The sequence below is a fragment of the Schistocerca nitens genome, chromosome 3 (genome assembly GCF_023898315.1).
Source record: "Schistocerca nitens isolate TAMUIC-IGC-003100 chromosome 3, iqSchNite1.1, whole genome shotgun sequence".
Classification (NCBI taxonomy): domain Eukaryota; kingdom Metazoa; phylum Arthropoda; class Insecta; order Orthoptera; family Acrididae; genus Schistocerca; species Schistocerca nitens.
The window spans coordinates 446500625-446520759 of NC_064616.1; the positions used below are offsets into that span (position 1 = coordinate 446500625).

General features: G+C 39.3%; 1 protein-coding gene across 3 annotated transcripts in view; it reads left to right on the forward strand.

Moving 5' to 3' along the window:
- LOC126248377 (syntaxin-binding protein 5) overlaps positions 1–20135 on the forward strand; it is a 1030224-nt gene that overhangs the window by 816134 nt on the left and 193955 nt on the right. For all 3 annotated transcript variants that reach the window (XM_049949310.1, XM_049949311.1, XM_049949312.1), the window contains exons 12-13: positions 299–465; positions 1396–1591. In XM_049949310.1, the coding sequence (XP_049805267.1) occupies positions 299–465; positions 1396–1591 (363 nt within the window). The remainder of the gene's footprint in view (positions 1–298; positions 466–1395; positions 1592–20135) is intronic.

The window sequence follows — 20135 nt, forward strand, 5'->3', positions numbered from 1 at the left end:
CTTAGCTCTGCCTTTTGTCATTGCAGAGTTTTAAATTCCTAAAGTTGTGGTATTCTTTTTGAATCACCCTGTATTTTGACAGATCTGACGCTCATCTTTGGCTTATTATGCAGTTATTTGGCATACAAAATTATATAACATAAAATTTAATGAAAGAACTGCTCAGGAAGCAAAATATGCATCTCACAAAATAAAGTGTTCATCTATCAATTAACCAGTGTGCTATATAATGGCTCTATATAAAAAATGTCAAGTATGGAGATATTAATGAGATTAAAAATGTTACTACTTCTTTCAGGGTTCTTCGGGCTCATCTACTGAATTTGCTACACCTTTGAAAGTGCGCCAAGGCCCACAGAAGAAACCACCTGGCTTCCAAGCACACCTAGTGTGCCTTACCCCCTGTGTCAATGGTGAACAACCAGGCCAAATTACCTCACTTAGCATCAATTCATCTTATGGTCTGTAAGTACTGAGAAGGATAAGTGGTTATAGTGAATTTGAAAATATACCAAAGTTTCAATTTGTGGGTAACAGTAATATACATAACAGTTGCAACTCCATTTCTTTTTTAATTTTAGGATTCTACCTATTACTGATAAAGTAACTGCTCTATTATCTTAGGAAACAATATCGTAACTGCCTTCGGAGTATGAAAGGGAAATTTGATGGCCAGTGGATGTTAACATATGTAAACCTATTTCTCACTGCTTTCGCACAAGGGAGCATTAATCATTATTTAATTTCAGCTCCTTCATGGAAGCATTTGTCACTATGTTTGGATACACATTCATTACTGGTACCACATAATAGTATGCATGAAATTTTTTCATGGGATAGTCTATAGAAAATTATGCCTAAATTGCCCACTAATATGATCCGTCAGCATATTAATCAGATATGATTGCAGTTGCAAATAATTTGTTCACTTACCCCATAAGGCAGATTTTCAAGGTTCGCTGAAATTGTCATTTTCTGTAGTTACTTCAGTTACTACTACTTTCTCATAGTGTCTTGCCCTTGAAGATGACACTTCAAGAAGATACCTCATCAGTTGTGCCCGAGGAGCTAAATTTTCCTTTTAGTCATAAATCCTCTCAACTGCATTTTTCCATATCAGTAAAAAGGAGAAGTTCAGTTCAATTACCTGAAGCAACATTTTTGTGTTATGACATGCTACGAGCATAATAATAACAAAGTACTGTGGATAATAGCAGACTTCTCTCATACTAGTGTGCTGAAACAGAATTATGTGTAGTGCATTCTGTATGTGATGTATCTTACAATTTTCCATTGTAAATACTATATTCTATCCCTGCAGTGCTTTTTACCACTTTTAATAAGCACATTAGAATATATTAGAAAAGGTTGTCTTGACTGTTAACTCTTTCTCAGGATGGCTTATGGTACTGAAACAGGGATTGTTATCATTGACATTGTTCAGAAAACATGCCTTCTAAATATGGCTTCACCAGATCTATATGGCTCAGCAGATCCTTACCAGAGAGTGCCCAGATCACCAAAACGAAACCCTGGTGAAAGCAATTCTCGTGAAGCAGATGAAAGATGTCGATCTCCCAGCACAGACCAGGTAGGTCCATAATTACTTTGTCTCGATATTGTGTTTGCTTGTGTTCTTGGTTACCAGAACATCAAAAATTCAAGATCCTTTGTTGATTGTCCACTGGAGGCAAATATTCTGATGATTAGAATTGTCATTTCTGTGTGCATATTACTGTGGTATGATAACTGCACTACCTCATTCTGTGTAATCACAAATTACATTAAGTGTGGTGAAAGTACCCCAAACAAAGCAAATATATATGTTAATGACTAAATGAGTGGTTGAATATGGGCAAAAATTATAATGAACAACACCACATCACCATTCAAGTTATGGCACATAGGCAACAAAGCACTGTATAGAACTGAAAATTGGACTGGATTTGGATTATTTTGCCATTCAGATACTCAAATATTGGTGAAAACCTGGTATATGGAAGTAGTGTTTTGTCAGCTGAGACTAGTGAACAACTGGAGTGGGAGCAGTGGGGAGAAAGAAAAGTAAGGAGCAAGAAGCCAGAAGGAAGTGGTCTGGGTTTAAAATTGTGTGGACAGAAATAACTTGGAAAGATAAGATAGTTACTATCATCAAAATTAGCTCATAATGCATTAGCTATGCACTCTTGCATCATACTGCATGAAATAACTGTAGATATTTTTGTTAGTTCACTGAAAAAAGTTTGCAGGTATTGCTCACATACGTGTCAGAAGTTATGGGTAGACAGAAAATGATTGATCCATTAATTTTTGTTCCACCAACTGAACACGACACTCCTGATTTCACACTATGGAGAGGCTCTCAGTATAACTAATAAGCACTTTCAGAGCTAAAATGTCAATTGTTCTGAGAGTTCGCATACCTCAATACAAGCAGCCATTCTTAATCAGAAAAAAAGAGCATTTCAAGGTCAACCTTTCCATTGTCCACAAACTGCAACAGCCAGTTGCAGTACTCAACAGTATTTTAATTGGTTAGTAGATTACTTGATTTGGTTTCTGTTTGTATTTGTACACAGCTCTGTGAACAGATGTTAAGGGCACTCAAGTCTGAAGTGCTAAATGGTACAACAATGTTGTAGGACTTCATTCCAAGGCTGTCTTTAACTGATCTAGTTTACATTTTTGGTTAAAACTGATATGCAATTTGCCACACTATTTGAACAGTGGGCTAGAGTGTTATGTGGTCATTGCAGACTGCTTATGTGGTTGATGGTTTCTGTGCAATACCGGAAATGCATGTGTCCTTATGAAACACTCTGTCATTGTGTAAATAGCTATGGGTCGTGTTTAGTGTTTGAGTTGTCTGGCTTGGCAGCACAGACCAAAACTCGTCACAGTAATAGAAAACTACATATCCTTCAGTCTTCTACTGAACAAAATTCCCCTGTCACTCTCATAATTTAACTCAGTATGTACCCCCAGTGCTTAGCTTAAAGTGCAAAGATTGCATGTATGAGTTCTTCTGGTGCTTCACGTAGAGCTGCCAACATTTTCCTTTTTGCTGTTTGCTGCTTATGCACTGCCTATACCATCTGCTGTCACACTCACCATCTACACTCAAACCATCCAAACACCAACATACTGCCATACCTCAGCACATTTTGTGACTTGTTACTTACTCTTTAGATTGGTTGTATTTTAAACATTCATAAAATAAGCTCCCATTCATCAATTGGCTCCCTCCTATCCCTCTGTCGTGATGGGTCCTGTGAGGTGAATTTCCCAGTATAACCATTGTCTGGAAGCCACCAGTATTCCTTTCCAAAATAATAACACCAGTTTGCACCTAATGATGCATACCCTTTTGGTAATTACTAATAGTCTTGGTATTTCAGGAGACACATAGCTACTCTTCGATGCCACAAATCACAGCAAATAGTACTGTGTACAGGTTAACTTTTCTGTGTCTGGCATTCCTTGGCTCTTGTACGTGATCGCATAGGTAAATCTATCTTCTGGTTTCACAAAGTCATTGAACAATATTGCCACAGGCTTTGGCACATTGAGTATGGCATAGTGCTTAGCATTGTTGGTTGGTGTGCTGTGGGTTGCCAGTTTAAAACCTGGCCAGCAATTATTGGTTATTTAGTATTCATCATTTCTGGAATATTCTTAAAATGTGTTAAGTTTCTAATGCTTGTATATTCTGGAATATTTAATATTTGTATAAAAAGCAGCACTCTCCATCCAGGAGTTCAATTCAGTTCTGACCATATGTTGGTGTTGATGATAAACTTGATTTCAGTGCTACATATTGTATTTCACTGATGACATTGCTTTCAGATTTGGACTTCAATGTGTTTACGGCATGGCAAAATACTGGGATCACTCCTTTTCACAGGAATCTTGAGCCTTGGAGATATTATTCTCCCCACAACCGAGGAGAGTCAATTGTAGATTTTCCAATAGCCTTTAATCAAACAATGGTATGTACTGAGGTGAAACTTACCATCTGATTAAGGTTCCACTAAATGAACTGTCACAACAGGTTTTGTGTGTGTAGCAAATGTAAGTGATAAATAGTATCCTTAATGCAGTTACACGTTTGGTCAGAAGTTTTCCATGACCTGTGATAAAAACTATATACTTTATTTCAATGTAAAAGCACTACATACAAATGAAATAGACTCAAAGTATCCACCTTATGCCTTCAGAAGAGCTGCACAAACTCTTGGCATTCCGTAGATATGATTTTATAGTGTTTTTGCAGGTGTTTCAATCTGACATGTCTGTAAGTTATTCCACAGATCTTCAACATTAGATGACATTAGTCTTGTAACCTTTCCCTGTCACATTCATCCCATAAGAGTTCAACAGGTTTTTAGTCAGGTGACTAACTTGGCCAAATTATATTCTTCAGTTCTCACATTTATCTTGTGTATTGGCATACCCTCTGCATAATTTAGAAGCGTGTTTGAGATCATTGTCCTCCTGTAGAGCCAACCGCTGTGGCCCGAGCGGTTCTTGGCGCTTTAGTCTGGAACCGCGCTGCTGCCACGGTTGCAGGTTCGAATCCTGCCTAGGGCATGGATGTGTGTGATATTCTTAGGTTAGTTAGGTTTAAGTAGTTCTAAGTCTAGGGGACTGATGACCTCAGATGTTAAGCCCCATAGTGCCTAGAGCCTCCTGTAGAACAAACCCATGACCAGTAAGTCTGTTTCTAGATGGAACTACATAGTTGATCAGTATCCTGTGATATCCTTCCTTCTTTAATGTTCCATTGATTCTCACTTGATCACCAACATTATCACCTGCAAAACATCCCCACACAATGACTGATCCTCCACCATTCTTCACTGCTGGCATCACACATTGACTCTTCACACATTACCCATGAACTTGACTGACAAACATTCAATGAAGGCTTCCAAATACTTCAAACTTAGATTTGTCCTTGAATAACACCTTGGACCATTGCTGTGCACTCTGGTTTTTATGTTACTGTGCCCATTGCAATCTTTTCACCTGATTTTGTTTGCATAATAAAGGTTATTTGGGCCTTATGCACCATTTCCAAGCCTTGTTCACAAAGATGGCATTGCACTGTTGAGACAGATATTGGCCCTCCTTGCACATTATTTACTTCCTTGTGAATTTCAGGTGCTGTATGAGTCCTCTGATGTTTACTCTGAACACACATGAACTGATCTCCCTGTATGATGTTACTTGGGTGTACCAGATCAGGAAACACCTACATTGGCACCAGTTCGCTTGAATCGTTGCAATGTATACACCACTGTAGATTGGGCTGTGTCAACTTTTGTTGTTATCATACTAGACCAGTCTTTATGATGCAGAGCTACAATTGTAGCACATTTTTCAATTCCAGCCTCTTTCTTCTGTTGCATTAGGAGGTAATATGGTATGGAGCTGATTAGGCATACAAACAAGCTGCTGGATCCATACAATTTACTGTAAACTAATGTGAGCTGTTTGATACACATGAGATGATGCTCTGAGGCCTGTTTGAATGGAAACCTTTGTAGGTAAAGGCACATTAGTGTGGTCACAGGTACTCATAAGCACCCCTCTGTGCGAACAACCAGTCAAATACACAACAGAGTCTCTTTGTCTTCGCATGTTTATTCCTGTTTTATTATCAGAATGGGGATATTATAGAATATTCAAAATGAAATACCTGTTTTAACCACAAATTTGTAGTTGTGGTAAGTAATAAAAACATTTTGTCTGGTAGTGTACTTACAAACCAAGAGCAAAAGGAGTCCACAAAATATGTGTAGAAGTGATACAGATTTACATAAGATGACATGGGAGTGTCCTAAGATATATTTTTGATCTGTTTGAAGAGAATATAATAATGATGATGATGATGATGATGACAGTGGTAGTACTTACACCCTTTCAGGAAGGTAGTTATCATGGACTCATATATTTTTGTGTTAATGTGCTGTAACTGGCATCAGTGAATATGTGAGACTGATTAGGATAAAGAAACGACAAGGGATGAATATGGCCACATTAAATGGTCTTCTAGTTCAGATCTGTGAAGGAGCAGTTGCTTTTAAAGGAATCACTGATCTTCTTTAGGACTTCACGTGCAGGTTTCACTTTATTTTTACTTTTATCTTAAGAGGAAAAGGCAGCATTATTATTTCATATGGATAAAATTAACTTGCATGTTAATCTTTGTGGCACATAAAACAAATTAAAAGACATAAAAAATATGACTATTTGTTATTCTTGTTGTTAATCATTTACAGAATCACTGCAGGGTAGTAAAAGTTTGTCTGTATTGTTGCTTACCTGCTCTGTGAACTCGTGTAAGGTTTGGTGCAAACATTGTCACCTGTTAGCATAAGAGCATTCCTAGGATCTGAGCGATTTTGAGGGAAGAGGGAAAAAATCAATTTTTTTTTTTTAATTTCATGGAAGGAGGAGGGAGGGAAAGAAACAAAGGACAATTTCCTACTAAATAAAATTCAAAGCTATTGGAAACATTGTATTTATTAATCACCAAACGTACTGAGAGAGAGAGAGAGAGAGAGAGAGAGAAACATAGAAAGTTAGTAAAAGATTTGTACATATTTTGGAAATTTGTGATAAGGACTACGGGATCAAACTTCTGAGGTCATCATTCCCTAGGCTTACGCACTACTTAATCTAACTTAAACTAACTTATGCTAAGAACAAAACACACACACACACACACACACACACACACACACACACACACACACACCTGAGAGGGGGGGAGCTGCACGAACTGTGACAAGACGCCTCAGATTGCATGGCTACCCCACGTGGCTGTACATATTATTTTGCTACCAGGTGTATAGTGTTCAGATCTGTGTGAATATTTATTTACTCACATTTTAGTAGTTTTTGACATTGGTTTGTAACTTGAGCAAAAACATTGCCAGTTTAAGGTAAAATGATATTAGAAGATCTTAAAAAAAGAGTCGGCTAACATTTTCGATTGCAAGGAAAACAGCAGGTTTTCTGAGGGGAAGGATGGGATGAGGGGCCAAGCAGTTGCCATACCCTGACACTTGTGGAACACAGCCTTTTAGTAGTGGCTTTGTCAGTTGGTTTATGCCTCAGAAAGAATTTTTTTAGTGGACTCTACCTCTCCAGGCAAAATTTCATGAAAAGTTGATGACTACTCATTAGTTGAAACCAGTAATTATAATTAAACATTGTACAACTGTTGTGATGGTTTAAATGCTAGAAATGTGTTTCTTATATTTGACATGACATTATTGTGGAATGTAGTTGAATTGGTACTTTAAGGTGCATTGCCAACTTGTTTATAGACATTGTGTTTTTGCTGTCTTCTATACTTTATGATGTGAAGTAGATGATCTGGAACACTGACATGATATACATACAAGGCTATAATTATTCATAGAAACTATATATTTTGTGTAATATATGTGTCTTGATGACGGTGTTGTGGTTCTCCCAGTCTGGTGCAATTCTTTAGATTTGAGGCTACTTCAGCAGCTTGTAGGGTCATTTTTGCTTCTTGAGTTACCAAGCATCTTCTCAGTTAGTCTCATGAGGCAGAGTGGGTCTTGTTCCAGTCTTTTCCCCCAGTGCTAATCATTAGACCATGGATACATCTTGTGTCTTACAAGTAGACAATTTCACAGTTTGACATTACAGCAGACTGTATTATTTGCTAAAAATAAAGATACAAATCAATTGCAGAGGAAATATTGTCACTCACTTTTCATATTAGATTTCTCATGAAAGGTGAGGCCATTAAGAAGGAAGAATTTTTGGTGTTCTGGTTGGATTATCTTATATTTCTTTCATCCTCTATTTTTCAGTGCATATTAAATAAAATAAATTGGATAAGAATTGATGTTTTAATTCATGTACAACCCTTATTTATCTACTTGGAAAATTCGTATAATTTTTGAAACACACCAAGGATAAATTAATATAATATTTGACATACTATAGAAAAATTTGTTTGTTTATAAATATTTGCAGCATATTAAACATCTACACATTAACTGATAATTACTGAAGTAATATTTCTCATATATTTTAAGCAGATAATTTTCTGTTGGTTGCAAATATTGTACACATCTTAGCTACTTGGCTCAGTGGAATAAATCTTTTAATATACTCAACATTTGTGAAACTATGTAGCCTACAGTATGTTGATATTTTTACTCCTGCTACTTCACTGGCAAGGAACCAATTGCACTAACTTGAAAACACTGTGACATACAGTATGCATTGCAGTACCAGTGTTTTAAATATTCTTTTTCTATCTGAAAATGTTTCTTTTCTGAAAACACCCTGGTTTTTCCTTCTTTCAAATTACTTGCTTTTTCTTGCAGTTTGTGTGTTTAGCCATTATTGGACATCAGTGTTTCTTAATCTGCATTGTCATGAAGAAAGTATCGGAACAGAATGAAAGTTACAAGAACGGTAGGGTAATGAGAATTCCTTTCATCTGTCAATTATAAACCTCTTGATAGGAGACAGATCACTGTTTATAGCTGGGGGAGCCATATAAACAGATTAGTGAGTATGAGAAAAGCTGAGTGATTTAAAAAAAAAAAAAGAGAGAGCTGTCGGATGTTAACTATTAAATTGCTGTCTATAAGGGGTACATTGATACAGCTATGATTGGCATGTAAAGGCAGTGAACTGCAGAGAACAAGCTGGGTCATATATAACAATAGATCTTGAAATTATGGTAGATAGCTAATCTGCATGGCAGTGCTTGTCCAAGCAGATTCCTTCTGAAGTTTGGTACATTGTTGGAATACTGTTGTTTTGTATTCCTGCATTATTCAGCTAAAGCTGCTGTGGGGATACTTGTCTTCAAGAATTTAATTTTCAGCAATGCCTATAATTCTCTGATATCTGTACTGCAGAATGCATTGAAAAGTACAGGATGTATTGGTTCCTGGAGTTGGTCATTGAGGCAGTCCTGGAGATTTGGACATGTGTGTCAGGAATGCACTTGGGGACTTGACTTGAGGACTGACTGATTCAGCAGCCACTAATAGCTACACATAGGTGAGGCTGGTGGGCAGGAGGATTGCTTCAGATGATGCCAATGGAGAAAGACAGTGTGATGCATACTGTACATTATATTCGGCCTTTCATTGGTATGGCTCACTATGACTCATGTAGAGGTTGTTTTGTAAGAGACAACCCCCAACACTGTAGGCAGCAGGGTGTGGCACAGCACAGGGATTGATGTAGTGACTCATTGAATATATCTTGTATGCAGAGGACGACTGGGCTACATTCACATCATTGCTGGCTGAGCTGTGCCTAAATTCTGGCATTCCCAGGTGTACCAGTGTTGACATAGTGTGTCATTAGCTGTGAAGTGATCAACTAGGTTTTGACATCAAACATGGCATGAAGCATGCCATTCATCCATACAGATAGCATGGGGAAATATGGCTACTGCACCTCTTCCCCTCTTAGGAAGAAAACTGTAGATCAGTTATGTATTTAAAAAACACATTATAACAATGAAAAAGTAGCAAACCTTACATTCCTCGTGGCTGGGTATGATGGGTTGGGTGAATGTGACTGAATGTGGGAGTGTGTGTTTGTAACCTTAAGAGAAATTATACTTTTGGCACTTTTAATTTCAACTCTTTTTAACCACATCCATCTCAGACCTCCTCTACAGCCGAATGAGTAGCATCATGGTCTTCGATTTGGAAGGACCCAGGGCCAGTTCCCATTGCATCATTTTTTGTAATTAGTTCTGGTCCTGAATCCACTCAGCCCTTGTGAGGCAAAATGAGGAGCTGCTTGAATAAACAAGCAGCGGCATCATCAGGATTCACCTACTGGCAATAATGGCTGGAGGGATTGTTGACATGCTGATCACATGTTCCACAATCACAGATCACTCCTCTTACTTTCTTGTAGGTAGCAGTTGACCAGGAGTAAGAGGTCTAAGGCCTAATCTGTGAGTGGTGTTTACTTACTATTTTAGCAAGGTTGCTAATAACCTCACTGTCTGTTGCCAACATGTGTTTCTCTAATAAACAATAGTTACAAAACAAAGAAAACAAAAGATAATTACAAAGCATTTCTGTTATATGCCAAACAGATATAACAATAAGGTGCTCCCTCCTCCATTCATGTTGCATGTAATGGTATAGGTAGGAATCTGCTGCTAGTTGGCTACTCATTGGGGTTCTTTGGGGAAGTCATTTCAACTACCTGGTTCAGACTGCTATACTTATGAGAAATATGGTGGTCTTCCCTGTAGGGCCATACTGGTTACTCACAAGGGAACCTCCCCATCGCACCCCCCTCAGATTTAGTTATAGGTTGGCACAGTGGATAGGCCTGGAAAAACTGAACACAGATCAATCGAGAAAACAGGAAGAAGTTGTGTGGAACTATGAAAAAAATAAGCAAAATATACAAACTGAGTAGTCCATGATCAACATATATAACATTAAGGATAGTACTACATCAGTGGCGCCGTGGTCCTGTGGTTAGCGTGAGCAGCTGTGGAATGAGAGGTCCTTGGTTCGAATCTTCCCCCGAGTGAAAATTTTAATTTTTTATTTTCAGACAATTATCAAAGTTCAGGCACACACACACAATCAACTTCGCTCTCCAAAATTCCAGGACATGTTCAGATTTGCTTGGACATATGCAGGATTTGACGGTCTACACACGGAAAAATTTCAAAACGTTAAAAACATATGTTTTGACAGAGCACAGGGAAAACTGTGCGACTGTTGCAGTCATTTGTTGCAGTTTATGTGGCAAACTCTTATGTTTTCATCACTTTTTTGGGAGTGATTATCACATCCACAAGAAAACCTAAATCGGGCAAGGTAGAAAAATCTTTTTACCCATTCGCCAAGTGTTCAAGTTAGGTGGGTCGACAACATATTCCTGTCATATGACGCACATCCCGTCACTAGTGTCGTATAGAATATATCAGACATGTTTTCCTGTGGAGGAATCGGTTGACCTATGACCTTGCGATTAAATGTTTTCGGTCCCCATTGGAGAGGCACGTCCTTTCGTCTACTAATCGCTCGGTTTTGTGGTGTGGTCGCAAAACACAGACACTAAACTTATTACAGTGAACAAAGATGTCAATGAACGAACGGACAGATCATAACTGCGAAAATAAAGAAATTAAATTTTTAACTCGAGGGAGGACTTGAACCAAGGACCTCACGTTCCGCAGCTGCTCACGCTAACCACGGGACCACGGCGCTCCTGGTCTCACACTGTACTTGATGTTGCATATCTTCTGCATGGACTGCTCAGTTTGTATATTTTAGTTATTTTTTTCATAGTTCCACACAACTTCTTCCTGTTTTCTCGATTGATCTGTGTTCAGTTTTTCAAGGTGTATCCACTGTGCCAACTCATAACTAAATCTGATGGGGGTGCGATGGAGAGGTTCCCTTGTCAGAAGCATATACTGCCCCATGAGGAATTTCAGCATCACCACTTTGCTTATCACTGCTCCATTTTACTATTTCATCACTTCTGTATTAGCTCTTTGCTCTTCTTTCCCGATGGCTTTGCCATCTAGCACAGGTGTTAACTAAAGAATCCCTAACTCTGAAGGCTTCACAATTACCAAGGGAAGAATTTTTTTCTGTCAATATATTCATGTGGAAACTGCCCTTCTTCTCATGAATTTTAGAACTGGTGTAGGCTACAAATGCAATGGTTCAAAATTTATGAATCCTTAGGAGCCTATAAAATTGTGTCAGCAACTTTTACAGTATGTTTGTCACACTGTGACATTAGAATTCCCAAACTTCAGTAGCCAATAGGTTATTTGTGTTGCTTGCCTGGGATTTGCACCATTTGTATGTACCTAGGCAAGTGGTCACTATTAGTGAGGATGTACTTGGTTTGATGGAACTCTGAGTTGTGGTCCTTAAATATCTAGTCCAATCTTCTGGCTTTTGACAGCCTTTGTAACAGTGCTTCCTGATGCCCAAGTTCCATTTGCTGGGTGCAAAATGCACAGTTACTCATACACTGTTACTAATCACTTTTCTGAGTCCTCCACTAGTAATTCTCTACAGTTCTGCAATTGATGGTGCACTACCACCCCCTCCCCCACCTACTTTCTCCTATCCAGCCAAACAATATGGTGTCCTTCACGTGTCTCAACACTTCCTTGCACTAGGTCGCAAGTATAATAATATGTCTCCCACACCATGTCTACCAGTAGAGAATCACATTATCAGTACAGAACTGTGAGTGTGATTCAAACTACAAACAGCCTGGGATATTGTTCTATGACATGCACCATTCATCAGCTGACCTATTCAGCTGACCTCAACCACTGTAACAGTGCTTCTTTCGTGTGTACTAAAACATTTGTTAACTAAATTAACTGAGTCATAATGCCTATCTTGTAGGTTGACTGTCAGGGTATTTCAAACTGAGGAGTCATCAGAATGGGGCATGGTGAGTCACTGCCTTGAAATGCCTGCCACACAGGTAATTGTGGAAACTGGATACTCAGAATCCAGTTAGTAACTACTTTTCAAGGTGGTGTATTTTTTCTTCACTTTATTCATCTGTGTTTGAAGGCATAAGCTACTGGATGTCACTCTCCATCAGTTTCTTGGAATAGAGTGCACCCAATAGCTAAACTGCTATCATTGCATGACAGGATAAATGGCTCTTCATAATTCAGATTTGTAAGGAGAGGACTGGGAGTGCATAGGCCCTTTAGTTGAACAAGGGCTTCCTCAAACTGCATGCCTAGAAATCATCATCATCCCTTCCATGTCGTAAGTATAAGGAACTCCTTCATGACTTGCATGAGCTGAGGGTCTAGTAATATCCCATTCTGGCTAATACTGTGTCAGAGATAGTGGGTATGACTTGATTTTAGGTCTCATAGTACCTGTCCAGTGGGCACAAAAATGTTGATAGCATGTTATGTTAACCCAAAGAGCAACTGACAGTACTGAGAATCCTTTGTTGCTACCTCCAGTTCTTGTTAACCATCTTCACATACATAGTCATGAAATAATGGCAAGACTCCAGATTGTCCAGATCTATGTGATATTCATGAGAACATCTGCCACATATGTTGGTTCACTTATTGGTAATTGCATTAGAACTGGTATACTTTGCTTCAGTTTGTGTTTTTCTGGGAAATTATTATACTGGAACAGGCTAAAGTGCTGCTGCTTTCTTCTGTGATACCAGTGCATAGGTGCTGTTTGGTGTATTCCTCCACTGCTAGCTATAGGAGGTGCAGAATGTGATACAGCCTCCAGCAGATCAGTGGAACATTCCTTGTGGAAATTCAGTATTTTGAGGTGTGACAGGTAATAGTCCCTCAGGATTAAATAGCTCCTTTTGCCCCTCTAGTAATTTGACCATGTCTTCTCTCTCCCCAGTAGCTAGGTGGAACACTTTTTCTTGCAGCACAACAGTGTTAGTAGCTTTGCCCAGTGGAAGGCTCCATAAATTTATTTCCCATTCCACTTCCTCCTCTAATACTTGTTGGTGTCATTACCCCAAAATGCCTTGGCAGCAAGCCTTAGTTTCTCCAAAATAGTCAACACTGATTTCTATCATTTGTTCCCTGTCTACTTCTTATATTTAAGAAGTGTCCTCTCATATAGAATGTTGTGGCTCAACTAGCATACAGTTTTCCCCAAAGAATTATATGAGGAACAACATATTTGTAGACAGTGCAGTCACAGTGCTTCCTCAGAGCAGTTTTCTTGTCCCTTTCTGGACCTTATCACAGCAGATTAACCCAAAGTGCCTTTTTCATGGTGTAGGTGGGTTCCATGGATGCAGATAGTGTTGTGCCAGTGCAGGATTCTGTCTGTAGCAGATATGTGGAATAACTTTCCCTGTAGCCCCACAATACATCATTCATGCTCAACTTGGCTGTGATGTGAAGTCAGAAAATGTAATCCCAAGATGCCATTTTACCCAATACCCACACAGGCTAGTACCTCCAACCATGTCCATAAGGTATGAACTCCTATCAACAAGCCCATCTGGGCTGACCCCCACAAGCTTACACCAATGCCTGCTTTCCGTTTAACTTGCATACTGAGTGCCAAAAGCACCATCTTTTTTTGCCAGCCGACTGTGCTGGCTAAACGGAAATCCACCATTGTCCTTGTGCCTTGTTTGTGTGGTGCACTTACAAGGAGTAATACCTAATGGATGCAGCAGTCCTGCTTCCATTTAACATTCTGGTATTTCCACAAAACCCATCTCTTGTCACTGTGCCTCATGGAGATACCCATCAATGTCTGCTTTCTTGTTCTTGATACCTAACTGACGCAATCTGCTACACAGTAATTCCTTAAATGCTCTTGGCATGTGTCCAGGCTGCTGGCAGTGATAAAACAGTACCACCACCACCACCACCCTGGTGCTCCTATTCTGCTGCCTATGTCACATAGGGGAGAGGGGGTGTCATTGCTTATCATTGATGATATTGTGGCCAAAACATCATGAGGTGGTAGGAGGTTTATACTCCAAATCAGAAATGGTGGCTGTTGTCCATGCCAAATGACATTTTGACCTAAAGCAACTTAAGCCAGTTATGGCCACTCAGAATTTTGACATTACTAAAACAAAAAGTTGGTTTATGACCATGAAACACAGTAGGGCCTTTGTATACTTGCTCATATTTGACATCAGTGGCAATTATGTGATAAATGGTTCCAATATCATCTGTTTGTAAGTAGTAGGACAGAAGCTGTTAACTGATGAATAAACTGACAAGGCATCCTTTGATACTGACATTCCAAGCACTGCATGTCATAAGCAATCAGCAGGCATCGATATCTGTCATTTGGCCACATATGCACAACACTATATATTGTAAACAGTGGTCTCTGGTTTGTTAATGCATGCTAGTGCCTGCTATTGCTCACTGTAATGCCAGCACTTCAGCATGTGAAGGTCAAAAGTGACTCTTAGGATGCCTTGTCATTCTATTCATCATGTTTTTTGCTGTCATTCGAATATTTGCAAGCAGATATAGTACAAGATATTGAAACTGCGTATCACGTAACTACTGCTGATGTCAAATACGGGTATGAGTAAGAATTCAAGGACTCTACTGTGTTTCATGGTTGTAAATTTTCTTTTCTTTTAATAATGTCAAAGTTATGGATAGACAATACTGGCCTAAAATTTCTTTTACTCGTGTTGACAAGGATATATAAACAGCATGTCTATCTCTTCATAATTGTTTGGTATAAATGACATTAATCTTGTCTGAAACAAATGGACCTATTCAGCAAAAGTGTCAGTATCCACTTCTATAGATGAATGATTGTGCCTTGTTTCTTGTTGCTTGTGTAAATTAATCTGTGATGATGTGTGTATAATCTGATTAAAAGATTGTGGAGATTTTCATAAGTTCAGTATCATGTATAGGCTAGATCTTCACATGAATATTCACTGAACAATTCAGATATGCAGCCTCTCAGCCCTGCACAATCTTTCCTCAGTAGTAAGTAACAACAAACTATGAGTTTCGATCAAAACAGCAGTATGTGCATTGGAACATATGCATGGCCCCTCTTACTCATTATAGTACCACCTGCAACATACCATGTCCAGAAATGTATCATTCAGATATAAAATTAGTATGAAGATTGGATCACTTTCAAATTTCCCACTTCACTATATGCACATGATCTGAGAAGAGGGTGCTGTCATCAGTCCCTATTGTTAGTTGTGATTAAGATATCACATGTTATTTTTGTTTGACTAAAACAATGGCTGTGAGAAACTGGTGCATTTGCAACTAGGAGGATTGACTGTGGTGCTTCATTGACATACCACACACTCAACATTGAAAAGTACATCCTTCAGCACGTAGAAGAAAACCCAACTACGAGTACATTGAAACATTGCCCATGCCATGGGCTCCTGTAGAGTACACAGGTCAGAGCTCATTTTCACTATTGCAACAGGACCGTGAAGTGGGAGGTTTGAAAGTGATCTCATCATAAACTTGTTTTACATCCAAGTGGTACATTTCTGTACATTGACTCCTTACTAAGAATGTAGCTAGTATGACCCCTCTACAACCATAGAAGCCTGTAATAGGCATTGTGAAACAACCTTTAAAATTCCATAACTTAGAACAGTCTTATATGGCATGGATTTCATTCTTTTCAGGTAATTTCTTCATGAAATTGCTAATTTTATGTGCATCATTTTTACAAAATTAGTTAAGTGATGTGATATGTAAGTCTTATGTGAATGTCATACTTAAAATAAAATAAAATTATAATGATGTGTTGACGAGTAGACAGTTCATATTACATTCACTGGTAATAATCACCTTTAGGAAACAATAACTGTTTGGTCAGTTGTGCCTCTGTTACTAAATAAAAAATTACAACTGCTGGAAGAAGTATGCAACTAAAATACTGGATGTTACAAGACTTACTCAAAAGCTTATTTATCACTTTATATCAGATATTATTCATCCATTACCCAGTACATCACCAGCAAATTGTGAAAGAATTATTGTTCCCAGCTACCTTACTGTCTTCAATTTTTCCCAATAGAAAAAGGAGTACCGGGTAGTCAGTGACTTAATATTTCTCTCTCTCTCTCTCTCTCTCTCTCTCTCTCTCTCTCTCTCTCTCTCTCACACACACACACACACACACACACACACACACACACAAATAAATACACAGCTTCTCCTTTACCATTTCTCCTCTATGCCATCATTTCTAGCTTGTAGAAGTCTTGTAGAGTAATCAGAGAGACAGTAAACCATGTTCAGAGGGTCTACTTGCATCCCTATTAAATTTCAGTGTATTACTAATCAGTGCACAAGAGGCTTTTTCTGTGGTCTTTCAGAAGCACAGAACTCCTGAAATTACTAACTTGGTACCATATGAAATAGACAGCACCTCTTTCTGTATTTGCAAGTAATTTCTCTGTGCCACATTTAAGGTTTTAGATCCAAATAAAATGAGCTGTTTTGTGCAATCAGCATATTCCCAAATCCACACTGCACCAGTCCCATGATTTTGTGCACCAATTGGTAAGTGTTAATCCTTTGCCCAAATGGAATGTTACTACACAAGGGGCCAACCTAAGGCACTTTTTAAGTTGAAAGAAAACTTTCTGGCATGGCTGTGACCACACAGATTTAGCACCTTTTTTACACAATTGATTAAGCAGTTGGGAAATCTGGGCCACTTTGGTAGTAAATTTCACATAATAATTTATTTTGCCCAGCAAGACTCAAGTTTTTTGAAGTTTTTGGGAGCTTGTAAGTGACTGTATTCACATGATACTGTGTGGGTGTGAGCCTTACTTTTCTTTAGGCATGTGCTAGGTAGTTTACACTTAACTCAAAGAAACTAAATTTGCCAAGGCAACTACACTGACCATGGGCTGCAAGCTGCTCAAATATCGTTTGTAAGTTGTACAGGTGCTGCTACCATGTGGCCTCAGTAATTAGCAAGTAACCAAAATAATTAATACAGTTCTGGATACCTTGGATGAGATGCTCAAGGTGTCTTTACAATATTGTAGAAGTGCTTGTGACCTCAGATGGCAGCTGTTATAATGATACATGCTGAATGATGGATTTGTCACTAAAAGCTGTTTCATCTGATTATCTACTGGCAGTTGGAAATAGGCGTTAGCGAGATCTATCTTTGAAAAGTAGTGAGCCTCAGACAATTTTGCCAATATTTCCTCTGGCCAAGGAATTGGATACAGATGGACATTTTCTTGACCATTAATGGCCGACTTAAAATCACCAAAAATTATGAGTGATCCATGGGCACTGCCCACTGCATCAGTGATACTGGAGATATTACTCCCATACTTTGCAATTTGTCTAGATCAGCTTTAACTTGATACCCATTACAGAAGGCACTGGATGTGCTCTAAAAACTTAGGCACCACTGATTGATTTAAGGATATATGGGTTTGGAAAACCATTACACAACCTAATGTAGGTTAAAACAATTGCACAACCTAATGTAGGTTCAAACCTTTGCTTATTTTGGACATAAAATGTATCAATTTCTGTGAATGGTATCGTAGTTGAAATGAGATTCACGTGTTCTTGGACTTGGAAACAAAAAAGTGCAAAGCTTCTAAGCTAAAAATTTTTGTCATTCAAGAGTTCACTACTAGAAAGATTAATTGCCGTGCTACATTTTTATCCTTACATAGTGTGTGGTCCAATCCAACTTGCTGAAACCTACCTTGAAATTTTTCACATAGGAAGAATGGATTGAAACAAATGCACTGTAAAAAAAGTTTAGCTGCTAATGTGCACTGCAAGTATTTTTTTTTTTTTTTTTTAAATGTTGAAGTAAAAATAGAGATGGGGCCCCCTCCACGCCCGCACCAATGTGGTGACCAAACCAAAAGTTCTACTGTCACCTCCGTCCACATTTTAGTTATCTAGTAAATGGATCACAGGATGCTGGGCTATGGTGTTATCGATGCATCTGGGTAAGACTACGCATTAACACGGTCCATCAGGTGATAGATAGTGGACGAAATGTGAGTGAGGGTAGCAATTTGAAGAGCAGAGGGGAAAAAAGTGCCAAGGCTCATGCTGTGGGGAAAAAAACCTCTGCGGCAGTGGGATGGGTAGTAAGAGCAGTAGTGGCTTACTAGCTGCGATAGTTCATGCAAGGTTGGATTTGTTAGTATGAGTATCGTGCATCATTACTGTTGCAAGCGATGGCGATGTATCCCAGTTGCTGCAGCCACTACATTCCTGGAACAATCAAAATCGTTATACAGTAGTGAGAGATCGGCAATAGATCATCTCACTGTGTGGGGGATGTGTGGAGCTTGTATGCATGCAGCGTACGGTACGGGTTCCCTGTGTGGTGCCAGTTTTTTGGCAGTGTATTTCAGCTGGATATCCAGTAATGGCATCTGATTAACAGGGGCTCACCCGTACTGTTGTGTTTGCGTGTGCTAGGCTGTAGGTGTTAGGTCCTTACAAGTATGTCTTTTGGTCTTTAATGTTTCCATCTATGGTTGTGGTCGTAGTTCCCCAGATTCAGAATAAATGGGTTCTGCGAATGTCTGGAGTTTCTGTATAGTCTTGTGGTGAGTTTGTGGTTTACCTCCGTGAGAGTCTCAAGTCGGTATTCCCGGTGAAGTTCCATGATGCGTGTGTATCGTGGAACATTGCTTATGATTTTGAGTACTTTGTTTTGTATTAGCTGCAGACAGCGCAGGCGTGTAGGCGCAGCGTATCCCCAGACAGTAGCTGCGTATGTCATCAGGGGTCGAATAAGTGTCATGTACATGGACCTCGATACCCTTCTGTTCAGTGTGCTACGCCTGTTGAGCATAGGGTAGAGCTGTTTGAGCCTCACACTAGCTCGGTTGGTCATGTGTTGTATGTGGTCCCCCCAGAGTAATTTCCAGTCCAGCCAGACACCGAGGTATTTGACTTTCTCATGGAAACGTATTGGGAGTGCATGTAGAGTTATTGGTCTGCAGTATCGGTGTTTGCACAGTTGCTTTGGTCTTCTAGTGAACAGAACGGCTTCGCACATGTCGACGTTTACTCTAACACGCCATTTCTCCAACCAAGGCTCAGCCACTCTGAGTGCAGTCTGTAATTGTGATGTAATGTTTGATGGTTTCCAATCTTGGGCGAGGATGGCTGTGTCATCTGCGTAGATTGCCATTGTTGTGTTGTGTGTGGTTGGGAGATCGTTTATGTAGAGGTTAAACAGTAGGGGCTCTAGGATGCTTCCCTGGGGTACTCCCGCATGTATACCGTGTCATGTTGATTGTTTTCTCTGCATGTCAGTGTCGAAACTCCTGTCTGTGAGGTATGAGTGTATTAGATGCACCAGCCCGTTGGGGAATCCCGCGTTGCTGAGTTTGCGAATGAGGCCGTTGTGCCATAGACAGTTGAAAGCCTTTTCGATGTTCAGGAACACCGCCCCTGTAGCTTTGTTTATGTTGAAGCCATGTGTTATATGTTCAATGACCCGTAAGAGTTGTTGTGTTGTGGAGTGGTGATTCCTGAAGCCGAATTGCTCCGGTCATTTGTTATGCAGTGCCTAGTGATGCGTTTGAGAATCACCTTCTCAACAATCTTACTGAGCGAG